General features: G+C 39.8%; 1 protein-coding gene across 1 annotated transcript in view; it reads right to left on the bottom strand.

Moving 5' to 3' along the window:
• Window positions 1–15,084, bottom strand: part of SLC25A21 (solute carrier family 25 member 21) — a 216,305-nt gene that overhangs the window by 16,608 nt on the left and 184,613 nt on the right. The window contains exon 10 of the mRNA XM_088025167.1: window positions 7,245–7,409. Coding sequence (XP_087881293.1) covers window positions 7,245–7,409 — 165 coding nt within the window. The remainder of the gene's footprint in view (window positions 1–7,244; window positions 7,410–15,084) is intronic.

The raw sequence follows: 15,084 nt of genomic DNA, 5'->3' as shown, positions 1-15,084 counted from the left end.
TCTTTATGTGAGATAATTTGGGGAAATGCTAGCTCCTCACTCCACAGAAGGTCACCAACTAAAATGAGATGGTTTAATTGATAAGCATTCTTTAAGGAATGTAGAGTATTCCCAAGATCCTATCCTTCCAGGGCTCTCGGCTTTGGAATGAAATCAAAGTCTTGTTAAAAGCTCAGCATCTAAATGTAGCCATTCAGAAAATAGCCATGAAAATTCCTTTTTTCCCCCTGAGCTAGCTGTTCTTTAAAGTGTTGTGAAATGTAAAATAATTTTAAACGTCTTACCCACTTAGTTCAAATTATAAAACACATACAATGTCAAAATGGGTTAGGGTTTAAGCATAACAATTATCACTTGATTATTTCATATATATGTACACACACACACACACACACACCCTTTCCTTAAATATCTCTCTATAAATATTTACATGGGTAGATAATACCTTCTAAGAGTCAACTGTATCACTGAGTATTATTATACAGAATGCAGGAATATATTAATATATTTCCTTGGGAACTCAGTAAGATTTTTCTGTTTTGGTGTGCTCCATTTATTCCTTGCCTCAATAAAGTCACTGACCCCAAGGAAAACGAACAAACCAGGTTTCCAAAACAAAATTCTAAAGGTTGGGAAGTTAGAACAAGGACACACTGAGATGCTTTGATATGGAGGTGGGCATATGATCAAGAAGAAGTCTTTGAACCAAGTTTATTTCATGAGATTCTACTCCTGGGCTGCTTCTATAAATGAAACTTTCCCATGCCCATTGAGTCCTGCTTATGTAATATGTTTGTTTGACATGCCCCCTCAGTTACATCATTTAAGAGGAGTCCAGTGCCTTATTACACGCCTCGAACACTCTGGCCCAGTCCCCCTCTGCAGCGTCCACTCCCGCCTCTCTGCTCTGGCTCACCATACACCAGCTATCCTCTCTCTTTGTCTTCTCCCCGGTTCCCCGAGCCTCTGTCAGCTTCAGGGCGGTCACTCCTCCTCTTCTCTCTGACTGAAGATCGAAGATCTGTCTGGTCTCCACTTATCCTCTTCATCTTGGCCTGGCTAATCCTCACCCTTGAGCCTCAGCTTCAACAACATTTTTTTTTTAAAGATTTTATTTATTTATCTATTTGAGAGAGAGAGAGCACATGAGAGGGGGGGAGGGTCAGAGGGAGAAGCAGACTCCCCGCTGAGCAGGGAGCCCGATGCGGGACTCGATCCCGGGACTCCAGGATCATGACCTGAGCTGAAGGCAGTCGCTTAACCGACTGAGCCACCCAGGCACCCTTCAACATCATTTTTGAAGGAAGGCCTTGTCTATGTCCTTGCCCTGCCCTGCCATCGGTCTAGAGTAGGATCTTGGTTTATAAATTCCCGGAGCGTGGTAGTCTGTCTTTTCGTGGCTCTCCTCTCATCATGACTGTCACAGTCCAGGGCCTCATGTGGTGACTTGTTTATCGTGTGGCTCCTCTCGTCGACTGTAAAACCCGGTAAGGCAGGGACAGTGTGGACACTCAGGGAGGCAAGGCCCCGGACATCATAGATGTGCCGTGAATGCTTTTAGAATGAAGGCACAGGAGGAACCCACGGAGGAACCCACGGAGAACCTAAAGCTACAGGTACCACACTTCCATCCACTTGGATGGTGCCTGACTGGAAACTTTTGGCTTACATTTTATTTCAGAAAGTGTCTGAATCCTTGCCCCCTTCTCTCGGCCCTCCCCCATGCCTTCCTTCTCCCCAACACACATAGCCCAGGGAGTCTGTGAAAACTGACAACGACAGATACTGCTTTTTACCACAGAATCTTGTCACATATCCGGGAATTTTATAGATAATATATACTTGTAGTTTTAGCCCAGTGGTTCCCAGAAAGGAGAGTTGTTCTTAATGAAACTTTAATGCTCTTGCCCTTCCCATTACCGGATGATTGGTAAGACTAATGATCGAGTAAGAGAGAATCAGAAAAATAAATGGCCATAAATTAAATCCTACTATGATCTAATTCTACTGAGATTCTTCTTTCCAAAATACAAACAGTTCTGTATAAGTTCTCCACTTGAACCCAAAGGTGCATTTTTCATTCAGCTTAGTGCACACCTTAGGGAAGGATATAGCTTTAAATCATGAAACGAACACATTTCCACATTTCTTCTGATAAACTAAGTGCATCTGGCACCGCCCTCTGACTCTCTACAGAATTTATAAAATGAAGAAAATATTAAAAATCAAAGGAAAAAGAAAAACATTTGTATTTCTAAAAAGCTAACTTTTATAAATATTACCTTAGGAGAAAATAAAATATGTTTGACTTAATGCTGTCTATAGTAAAATGACCATAGGGACAGGTCTAAATGGTTTATTAAGTAAGAAAAATTGAACATATGAAAAATTGTTCTCTCCTAGAATATTTCTAACCCACACATGTAATTTATATCATGGCAAAATTCAACACAAAAGGTCTATTGTTTTTGGCAAAATAACTTGCAAACATGCTTAATTAGGATGCAAACTGAAAGCACAGCTTAATACTGTTGACAGCCATGAGCTTCAGACAGTGATTTCTACTACTATTATTATTATTTCACTTATGGAAACATTTGAAAAGCAGTAAATATGGAATTAGAGGACAAGGTTATTAAAGAGATGTAACATTTGAATCTTACGATCCTCATTTCTGTGTTAGCATCACAAATAATAGGCTTCCAACAGCCCCACCTTGTAACAGGAATGAAAGAAATTATTTTTGCAACAAAAGCTTACTCCCATGGATATTTGAAAAAGATGTCAGCATTTAAGTTAATCAATACCTGCTTCCAGTGGGCTTTACTTTGAGAAGTGATGCCTCTTTCTGGGGAGAAGGGATAATTCTTTATACTGACATTCCATTCCATTCATGCAAGATGTAAATGAATGCCTCCATTAAATCGATTCCATGGTCAGTTAACATCCAAAGCAGTCTTTGCTCTATTGTAGCCCCGCATTCACCATAGGAACAGCCAGAGCCTAAAAATAAATCTGAAAGAATCTAACCCAAGGCACCATTTTCAAACAGCTAATGCCTGCTTCTTCCAGGGCCATGACTTCTCGTTCTTGGTTTCTATAAATTATAGACTAAGGATATGGAAAGGGAGGGCCAGGTTACAGGACTGAAGGAGACAGAAGAGGAAGTTGGTCATATTATCTGGATATTCTAGCTATTTCACCTATTTAAATTTCAGTAATCATTTTTGAGCGGTCATTTATGTGTGACAAAACACAAGGGTTAAAGCACTGCATGGTGTAGAGGAAAGAGTTCTGGCCTCTGGTTCACTCCCTCCCCCTTGTTGTATAACCTCAGATAAATTATTTCAGTAACTTCCAGCGTTGGGCCGTAACTTCTCATTTGGTTTTCTTACCTGAAAATGACAGTTATCGTGATGGGGGTCAGACAAAATTGCGGAGTCTACAAAAATGGTTTTAATAGTATCACATGGCACAGAACATCAGGATATTTCTGTGATCTCTTGAAAAATATATCTAATGGAGAGATCACCAATCTGAAGAGTTAAAAACTTTAGGGGTGGATGTCTGACCTGAGTTCTCCAGGCTTACCATTTAAAGTTCTTATTTTACCTCTATAGATAGCCTCAGAGTTGTAAAAAATGTGAAAAAGTTAACTAGGTATTCTATTTTATGAGACTCTTATTAAACTTTTCACTGATTTACTTCCTATTATAAAATTAATACATGCTTATTGCAGGAGCTTCCAACAGCTCAGAATGATATAAAGAAAAAGGACTTTCCCTCCACTGCTGCTTGTTTTGTTTCTCTCTTTCTCTCTCACTCATTCATACACACACACACACACACACACACACACACACGATTCCCCATTCCCCCACCCCCAGAGATAATCATTATGAAGTTTCTTTTAAAATAAAATACTTTGAAAATGGAAAACATTGCAAGACCACTTATGGATTTAAAAAAATACATTAAAGAAAAAATCTAAAATTATTTCATGCCATCAGGACTGGGGAAATCTCGAATTCCCTTGGAACAACAGAATGACCAATTACTGGGTGAGGGAACTGAAACAATAACCCTGTAAACAAATCGTCCAAAGTATACGGCTAGAGACAGCCCACGGCGAAGATGGAATAAAGCCTTCAAGGAACACCACCTCCTCCTCATGGTTAACAACTTGATGACGTTCTTCAACATGTTTTAATGATTATCATACCTTCCCCTTCACAAAGGATTGATTTATTATGGTTTAGATTTAAAGAATACTGGTTTCCCAGTTTTGAATCAGGCTTAGATTACAGAACACATAAAATCAATGACTTTGTTCTAGGCAAGAAAAAACACAGTGTTCATTTAAGTGCAAAAGGAACAGTCCTGGGGAAAAATTCTTCATGCTGTTCTATGTGCTCGCTGTTTCCACCACCTGCCTCCCCCCCACTCCTCCCCTCATCGCTGTCATCAGACCAGCACACCTAACACTTCCGTGGCACCTTAAAATTCACAAACAACTTCACATATTATTTCTGTCAGTCCTCAAAATAATGTTGTTGGGTAGCTTTTCAATATGCAATAAAAAAAGCTGAAGCTCAGAGCAGTGAAGTGATTGGCCCAAGATCTTTCACCTAGTAAAGGGACACTCGCCCAGGTTTAGGATGATTTTTTTTAAAGACTTTACTTATTTATTTGAGAGAGAGAGAGAGAGAGAGTGAGTGAATGAGCAGGAAGGAGAGGCAGAGGGAGAGGGACAAGCAGACTCCCCTCTGAGCAGGGAGCCCAACATAGGGCTTGATCCCAGGACCCTGAAATCATGACCCGAGCCAAAGGCAGACACTTAGCCGACTGAGCCACCCAGGCGCCCTGGGTTGTGATGACTTCTAAGTGTGTATCTCCAACTCAGATCTTTCCTCTAAAGCTCCAGGACCCACATCCAATCCCCGACCCATCTGCATTTTAGTTCCAAGTGCAGTTAAATTCAGTTTCCAGGCTGAGCCCTTAATATTCTCCCATAAACTTGTTTCTCTTTCAACGGTTTTCTTTTTCAGTAAATGGCACCATCACCGTGCTGGTTGCTCAAGCCAAGAACCTAGGCAGCATTTCTATCCACAGCCCTTTTTTTCAACATGCCTATGTATGCTCCATCACCACATCCTGTACATTTTGCCTTCTGAAGATTTCTCAAATTTGTCCACTTCTCCTTGTCTCCACCATGAACAACATAGTCTGAGGCCCTAGCATCTCACTTTGAAATCATTTCCATGTTATACCCTGCCCTTCCCTCACCACCTCCTCTCCATGCATTCTCCACTTGGCAGCCAGACTGATCAGGTAATTTCTCTGCTTAAAATCTTTTGTTGGCTTCCTAGTGCTCTTCAGATAAAGGTAAGAATCCTTAGTGTGGCCTATAAGAGCTGCTATGATCTGACCCTGGCAACTGGCAAGATCAATGAGTGGTTTCCATAGTTTCAGGATATCATGATGTATTTAAAAAAATAAGTGAATAGTTAAGCTTCTGTGTTTATATAATGCATAACATTTAATGACTTAAATGCACTGATTAATTGTAGAATGAAGTTTACACTTGCAGATATTTTTAAAGCATTATTAACATATGACCATATGTAGATCTTCGTGACTTCTTTCTTAAATAGAACCAAATTCATTTTACAATATGATATGAATTAAAATATATGCCCAAATATATGTAATAAAATATATAACAATTTATATAATTTTTTTTCATTGTGTGTGTGTGTGATTTCTATCTGTCTCAAGACTAGATAGCCGAAGACATGGAGGCAGCAACTCTTCTCCCATGTTGTATGCAGTACTCATCTCAGAGTCTGAAAAACAGGGTCAACTTCATGCATTTGTGACTTGTGCAGTTACCCAGGGCCTGCACTTAGAAGAGCTCGGTTTATTGCCTTACTATTTGGTCTTGAAATTCTTAGTAATTTTTGAACAAGGGTCCTACATTTTAATTTTGTCCTGGGTACCACAAATTGTTTAGCCCATTCCTGCTAAAAAGAATCTCAATGTATTAAGAGTCAAACTCTCTCATGTCATTCAGCCCAAAGTATCTATTGCATTTGATTTCTGTGATTTCTCGACAGAAGGAGGGCTCTGAGGACCACTGGAGTCAGAACTGACAGTCAGTGAGGGAAGGGTGTCTATATATTGTGGTCAATCACAGATTTCAGGCCAACCAAACATAAGCTTCTACTCAATAACTGAGATTTCCAAATACAGTGAAATGTGTTTAACAACTTTGGCTAGTGGATGAGGCCAAACCAACAGATGGTTAATGTGGAACATCCCTTGGCTTCAGCTGCTACTTAAGATAAGTCCTGACCCAGAATATGGGGTATTGCTGGGCAAAGGTAGGTATAATCAACTTTACTGAAGAGTTTGGTGGTAGCCGTATTAGAAATCTTTTTATGGTTTATAAAAATCCATCAATAGTTTTGTACTAAGCAAAATAAAAAACTGAACCCCTGTGGGAAATTGTCTGCATGTGCAAAATGTGTCACCAGTCAGTGCTTCCAGGATCGCAATTTTCAATGCAAACAAGCAATATGATGGTGGGGGGAAAGTGTGTTGTTATAGATGAGAAGCTGGGTTTAAAGCACATCATGTGCTACTTTTATCTTGCAGAAGTTGAAAGGCTGCTAGAATCTGTAAATTACCATTAAAATATATTTATAATTATTACTACTTTGCATGAAAAGTGATGATCCTTGAAGAGTTGGTTTACTGCTTACCCTAGTTAACTTAGGTGAATTTAAAAATTAATTATCTAGGTAAAATTTAAATTTTAGGCTGATAATTTCCCCCCAGAGCTCAAAATTTATTTAGAATATGAAAATTTCAGCTTTCTTGGGAAAGTTATGTTTCTGAGGTTAAAAAAAGTCAGTGATAACACAGTTTTTAGAAGCTTCTGTTAGTGATAAATGGGAAGCATTCAAGTGTCACGGCGCATATTTCAAGGAGATGAATTTTGGTGTCAGAACTGGGTTCAAGTCTCTGCTCTTAACTACTTAACAATTTACTTGATCTTTCTAAGCCTCAGTTTCCAATTCCTAAATAGGGATAATGACACCCCATGAATAAGGCTAACGGGGGGGATCAGATTCGATATGAGTGTTCAGTGCAGTGACTAGCACATGATGAGTACTCTACAGATGTAGCTATCATCACTGATGAGATTTTTCCCCCAGGATTATAATCTATTAAATAGTTACCTTACTGACAGGAATAATGTTTTTGACATTGTAGTAGAAGCCAAAATAAACCATGTTGAAAACCCCATGACGTCCCAAAGTTGCTGTAAATCCTTTGTTGAGGCCCTGGAGTCCCAAGCCTTCCTTCTTAATGATGTGTCTTGCATAACTCATTGTGGATGGTTGCTGCAGGAGAGAGAAGCAAAGCCAGAGAGATCATCTTTGAGACCGTGAAATAGAGTAAATTACCATTTTAGCCTCCCTTCAAGCCAGAATTATTAGGGACTTTTTTTTTCCCCCAACATGAATAATCATGCCTAGATCCATGCTTTTAAAATTAGGAAGCCCCAAAAGTAAACAAAATTGCATGCATGCAGGCCTTCAAGGGAAGACTGCTGATAAAAAAAAAAAAAAAAACAACAAAACCACACCTTTGGTAGAATTAGTGAAACTAATGTCATGTAATACCTATCATTACTACCTACGTGTAAATAGCTGTATCCAATTCTGGATTACCCAAAATAATGGAGGGGATTAGCCATACAGGTAAACTGGTAATCCATAACTGCATAATCCAAAAGGAATTTACATTTGGTTCCTGAATCCAGCATAGCTACTTTTCTAATTATGTTTTTCTGAAGTGAATGTTACAAGTAGTCTTGATTTCACTGCCTCAAGAGTTAAACTGGCACTAGGTTAGAAATTGGGTGTGGATAAATAAAATCTTAAAAAAAAAAAGACACCTGGGTGGCTCAGTCGGTTAAGCGTCTGCCTTTCAACTCAGGTAATGATCCTAGCATCCTGGGATCGAGCCCCACGTCAGGCTCCCTGCTCAGTGGAGAGCCTGCTTCTCCCTCTCCCTCTGCCTGCCTCTCTGCCTACTTGTGCTCTCTCTCTGTCAAATAAATAAAATCTTTTAAAAAAAAAGAAAAAAAAGAAATCGGGTGTGGATAGTTGTCTGTAGACTTCCTCAAGAGGGTGCACAATTAATGTGTGTATCACTCGTTGAGATAAATGACAAATCAGTGGCACTGGGAGTTGTGGGTTACCTTTAATTTACTTCTTTCCAGCCCTCCCATTGACGACCCAACCTTGAAATACCCTACTGGGTAAATACCCAGTCTATCACTACTTTTGGAACACGCTACAGAGCTCACTAGAGTTTACAAGAACAACAATTCACGTGGGCTTCAATAAAAAGCTGAATGATTGCGTCCTTTCGGAGATACGGTACAAGGGATATCTCTACTCTTAAATTTTGACTGAATAGGAAATAAGGGAAAATGCTCAGTATTTTTTTTTTTTTTTTTTTTCCCATGAGGTAAGCACTGATGTGACATTTGTTTGATTTTTCTCTGGAGCAGGTTGCTGGAGTGGTCTGCAGTCTGATGTGCTTTCTGACTAAAAGTGTTTTCTTATCAGGTGCAATTAAGGTTGTATCAGCAGAACAGAGAACAAATCCAATTAAGCCTTTTCATCCAACTTGTATTTATAGCTATGTAATTAACATGATGCATTTAAATGAGCTTGTTTATATAGTAAATCCTATAGTTTTTGCTGATAAATGTTTTAAAAACTCTTGACTACAATACTACACTCAACTTCATCTTTTCACCTAAGAAGATTAATTACAATACACTGCATTAAGCTTTCAAGGAAACCTTTTTTTGTAACAGGAAAAAATCACATGAGACTATATCTTAAAATAATAAAAAAACATTTCATATAGGAAAACCAAAAATTCTCAGAAGGTTAAAGTTCACTCTCTGCTCTACAAAATGGGGCTTTTTTTGTTTGTGTTCTGGCACATTGACTATCAACACAAATTATTTTGGTTTTCAAAATAGACTTGAGGATAAGTTGAGCAGAAGTTCATTGCTGTTGGAAAGACTCTGGAAGTGCTGAGCAAACTGCCTAGGCTCTGCTCCCCTGCTCGGAGGAAGGCAGCCAGAGGGCAGATTTTGAACTCAAGCGGCTGGGTGAGCTTGAACTCTAGTTGTGAGTCATTAAGTAAAATCAGAGAGTAGCACAGTAGTTAGAAATAGCCGGTTGTCTTTCTCTGCTTGACTTATTTCACTTAGCATAATCTCCTCCATTTCCATCCATGTTGATGCAAATGGTGGGTATTCATCCTTTCTGATGGCTGAGTAATAGTCCATTGTATATATGACCACATCTTCTTTATATGTGGAACATAAGGAATAGTGTGGCGGACCACAGGGGAAGGGAGGGAAAACAGAATGGGAAGAAATCAGAGAGGGAGACAGACCATGAGAGACTCTGGACTCCCGGAAACAAACTGAGGGTTACAGAAGGGAGGGGGGTGGGGGGATGGGGTAGCTGGGTGACGGGTATTAAGGAGGGCGTGTTTTGTGATGAGTAGTGGGTGCCACACACAACTAATGAATCGTTGAACACTAAAAAAAAAAAAAAAAAAAAAAAGAAATAGCGGGTTGGAGCCAGACAGCTCCAGGTGTGAGTCTCAGCAATCTCACCTGCTAGCCTGGGAAAGGATTTTATCCACTCTGATTTATCCCCACTTTACTTATACATAAAATAAGAATAATAAGAGAAAAAGAGAATCTCCTTATAGGATTGCTGTGATGATAACTAAGTCAATGGATTTTTGTCCTCTGTAAGCATTCACTACATATTAGCTGATAATAATAATGGCAATAGTGCTGATAATAATAAAAATAGTTCAAATAATAAAATAACAGGTAATTTCTTTGTTAGCTGAAGACAATGGCATTAAAAAGGGTAGAGGCTGATTTGAGGGACACGAAGGGCATGTATAACTAGCTTCTTCCTTTTCGTTCCTCTGTCTGTCCTTTCCTTTTTCCAGAGTTCTGGACCCTTAGAGTTAACATCCTTGGTAAGAATTCTCCACTGGCTAAGTCTGTGGGCTATAGAAGCAAGACCGCATGGGAGCAAAGTTTGGGAACAAAAAAGTCACCAACCGGGCCTCCACCTCACACAGCTTACCGCCTGGAGAGCATAATTGTGTGTGTTAACCAGGTACCTGGAACACAGTAAGTGCTCATCAATGTTAGCCATTATCACAGATGTCTGGTAGTTTACACATATCATGTGATTTATCCTCTCAACAAGGGTGTGAGATTCCCATTTGACGGATGGGGAAACTAAGGTTGTGTTACTTGCTCAAGATCACAGAGGTAGTGCCAAAGCTCAAACTAAGGCCTCTCCCACTCCAAGTCCATACTTTTATAGCCTGCATAGGTTTGCCATTGTAACATATCTGATTGCTTTCCTCAATCTTGTAAGATGGGCAGCAGGTATATTTTCCTTATTTTGCAGGTGAGAAAACCAAGGACTGTTAAGTAGCAGGCCTAAAGTAAAAATGCTGGTACATGGCTTAAGCAGGATTCTGCGTCCGGTGTGGTTCTCATTCTGTGGACATCCTTGTTCTACATATGTGGTAAGAGTTTCAGAGTTTAATAATCCAATTGATACAGGTAACAGATACATCATAACCCAAATACATTTTTCTTGGGGCCTTGTGATAGAGAAAAACCTGAGTTCTTCTCTAATTCCCCATAAAGAGCAGAAGTGTGCTTTTTGCTTCATTCAGCAACATTGTGTCACACACATGTAAGCAAATATTTAATTAAAAAGGCAAAACATGATTTCCACTGGGATGCTTAAATAGGAAAATAGAGATTTGACTAGATCTCGGCAAACACAAGGAATTTTACTAAACTTATTTGATTACTGGGCTTCCATTTCAAAACAAAAATGGTGACTGATTAGCATCATCAACCAAATGATTCCAATACTACCCAACACAGCAGATCACCTACCAGTTCAGTTTCTTTCCAACATTTAGATTCACTGCAATTTTCATATTTTGTTACCAGTTGTGGGCCAAATTGCATGATAACTTTCCTAGATGTACTCTTCATCGACTGCACCAGAATGCAAGTGGGGGAGCATAAATGGATTGGAATGTAGCTTATACTGTGATATCACACTGCTCTCCACACTGGTTTATTGAAATCCTCAGTTCACTGGTTCCTGCCAGAGTGTTTCCATTTGACGTAACTCAAAGTCTTTAGGTTTCATTTTAGCTAGGGCCAACTGCTAATTCTGGGAACTCTCTTTTCTTTCATGCATTCATTTCTTCAACAAATACCTGTTATGTGCCTAGTAGGTGCCATGTGCTGTGCTAAATGTCTCATGCAGGACTTTGCTCATATTCTAGAAATTTAAATACTTTTGCTTTGGCTTTTATTCGGGGAGATAGGCTGATAATTTTTAGATCCACCCATGAGAATCTTCCACAATGGTTATAAAATATGGAATCAAATTTCTGTTTTAAAAGTCCTTAAGAGGCTTAATTAAAGAGAAGATTCTTTGCGCTACTCCAGGGCACTGATTCCTTACTCAACGGAGAGTCCAGGATTACCAACAAATCACGGAGATGACTTATGGCAGCCTGAGCTATTTTGTTTGGAGTTCTTCCATCCAACTACTGACCATAGCTGGCTCTGATTAGCTTGTGAGACCACAGACTGAAGTGTAGGGAGCAGGCATTGTCTCTGAGTAAATAGCAATCAGAGTATGGCCAATAGGTAGAGACATGGGGTGTGTGTGTCAATGAATTTCCTCCATCCCCGAAGCCAGAGAAGAGCTCTAGGCACACCATGTCAAAAGGCAGCATGCTCCACATGCGTTCCTTTACTTGCTTCCCAGGGCAAGGTGAATTCTGCTGTGTTTTAGAGCCAATGGAATAGGGTGTTGCATTGAATTTCATCACATGGCTGGGAAGCAAACCGGATGAGACCTTTGCACAATGGAGTGAGTGTCCATATCTGGGCCTTCAGAAAAATACTGCTTTGTTAAAAAAGAGGAGATCCAGTTGCTGCATTTAGGGAGGAAAATACCTTGGTTCCTCAGGAGATAGAAGATCACTTATGTTTTTCATTACTCAAATAAAGTCTTGAAGCATTTTCATAAATTTGAAAAAAAAAAGAAAAAAGAAAAAAATCCCTTCCTTTTATTTGAGAACAAAATGTAAGTGAAAGAAGAGGAATTGGGCTCAAAAATCCCACACTTACACTTTGCTTTCACTGAGATATTTCGCTAATTCATCATTATAGATTATTCTAATAGGGCAAGATTATGGACAAAAAGACACGCCAAATACAATTATGCTCTATCTAGAATTTATGTTTGATGAATGGGTCTAATTTTTAAACAATCTGCGAGTGGATGGTAATTTGCCATAAACAAACTTTCCCAGATGCTGCTCCACACAGCTCCTTCAACCCCAAGTTGCCGCCTGGTAACCGTCCCTGGAGGAATACGCGGGCCTTCCAGGTAATGAGAGGCTGAGGTGCCTCACCCCTGCCACTGCCGGCCGAGCAGGAGGGAAGAAGGGGCCTACGCTGTGGTGACCACTCGGAAAAACCTGGCACCACGGGAGGAGGCTTTGCTTTTTCCTAGTTCTAGAAACACTTCCTACTTTCCCTTAAGTTTCACGATCACCCACATTTCTTGATCCCAATAAAAGCAGTGCGGTTGCCTAGAAAGAAAACTATGTTAACGTTCGGTTCCTAAGAGCTACCACTTTCATTAGGCGTTATTTTCCCTATCTATAAAACCAGGAGAAAGTGACCTACCATATAGGAGTAGTGGGGGAATTTGAAATACTAAGTATGTGTGGGCATTGGAAAAAGTGGAAGGATGCATAAGCAGTTACCAGAGCACTGGGATGAGAGGGGAGTGTTGGTGAAAATCGTCAACTGTTTTTTCTTTATATAGCTTTGTATTACTTGATTTGTGGGGAAAAAAACATTGCAATACTTTTACTATTTGAAAAATTATATAAATTGAAAAAATCAAATAAAGGAAAAGACATGTAAGGCATCCTACACAGTATCTGGCATATAGTATATGTTCTGTAAATGGTAGCTATTATCATTACTTCAAAGTCTCCATTCTGCAAGCAAAACTCTAGAGTTCCTGGCACAGCTGAATGGAAGACTGAAGTCTATTTTCTGTAAATGATAATAGAGACACAACTTGGCTGCTGCCTTAGCTATTGTTGAAAGATGACTATAGGAATGCATTCATAGACATAATTCACTTTTCTGCCCACAAGCATCATAGACTGGAAAGCAATAATTTAGGTACTGAACAGTTTCCAGGCAGTGTTTCACATGGCAATGCAGGAAAATTTGAACTTAACTCAGTACCTCATCACGAACGATGACATGCCCTTGAAGCTGGCTTCTCACACTATCCGTAAACAGAGCCACACGCTTGCTCTCTAACTCAACTTCCCTCTTTCTTGAAAGAGATCATCACAAATGCGGTCCTTCTATTTACTTTATGTTGACTCCACATACTATAAGTTTAAACATTTGTCAATTGCCTATGGAGAAAATAATCACTAAGCTTGGTGATCTCATATATGATCTAATTGATCTCTATTAGATTACCAAGCTCCCAGAAGAAAGTGTACAGAGTTATATCTAGTGGTGTTTATCCAAAACCAGAGTCAAACCCTGAACTAATTTTTTAAATAATCCCTATCTTCAAAGAGTTTACCATCAATGACACATTTGCTATCCGTTCATTGCACCCTAAAATTTCAATCATATCATAAAGGTAGAAGACTATTCTTTTCTTGGGTTAAACATCTTTAAAGACTAAATAGAGGGGAAACAGGCTTTTGCAATTCACTTAAGACTTAGTTTCGTATTTGGGGGTGAGAATGATTATGTTCATATGTAATGTAGGTAAAAATAAGTAGAAGGAAAACCTGTCCCCCATCCACACACATCAGAGACAAATCCTATAGACCTCAAGGGAAGGAAAACATAACCCGTTAGCCAAATAATAACTTTGAAGTAGATTTCAAAGTGGAGAGAAAAACTGGGAAACAATTCATCCAAGATTTTGCTCCTGGGGAGAAATTCACATTTTCCAGGCTTGCAGAGAGCATGCCAGCCAAGCACCGCTTGGCTTAGCACAAGTGATAGGGGACTTCTAGGTCTTATAAATATATAGATTAAAAAACGATGCACCCAGTTAGAGGGGAGAAAGGTTCTATAAGGACAACAAGCTATAAAGTCACACTTTCGGCAAGACTTGGATATGCAACCATCTCCAGTAGAAAAATCCTCGGGCAAGCCTAGTCCTAAGCCAAAGAGACTACAAACCAGAACAATACTTTGCTCGGGTTTAGTTTGAAGGATGGGGGGAAATTTGGGTCTAGCCCGATTTTATTTGAACATGTTTTTACACCCACTGAACCAAACCAGAGCATGACAAAGCTGTGATTACTTTGCTCCCCACAGAAGGTCAAGCATATTTAAATTAGAGACCGGTTTTCTTTATTCACTGTGAATTTTAAGATGCTGGCCAAGATTCTGGTATTGGAATTGGAGGAAGTGTGGCAAGGATTATAGTCTTTGACTGATATGCTGGTAATTTAAAAAATAGAGGCAAGACAAGCACACCTATTGAAATCCTTGACACAGAAGCTGGAAGGGGATGAGGGAAGTATCAGGAACCAAATGAACCACAGTTTCTTTGTATTTTTAGAAGAGTTTATGGCTAAACTGAGCGGGAAAGCATATTTTATGGGTAACATACTTCTGACTGGCTAGAGAATCAAGTCTAGACCACAGAGGGGAGAACCCCTGCAGCCAGAGCCAGCAAGTCACCTGCCGTTCCTGGAAATCCTCATGGGAATTGCACTTAGGGCTCCAAGAATGTCACAGACACGGCCTCTGCTCTCAGCCAGTCCTGCTCCTGGACCCCAGCCAGAGGGCCCCCCTGTTCAGGAACCCATTCTTCAAGAGGGCCCCATTCTGGGCCTCTGCCAGCGATG

The sequence above is a fragment of the Eumetopias jubatus genome, unplaced genomic scaffold (assembly GCF_037043125.1).
Source record: "Eumetopias jubatus isolate StellerSeaLion01/CBP00866 unplaced genomic scaffold, mEumJub1_p1.0 scaffold_7, whole genome shotgun sequence".
NCBI lineage: Eukaryota > Metazoa > Chordata > Mammalia > Carnivora > Otariidae > Eumetopias > Eumetopias jubatus.
The sequence above is the reverse complement of the archived record's forward strand: the minus strand, read 5'-3'. Positions and strand labels throughout refer to the sequence as shown.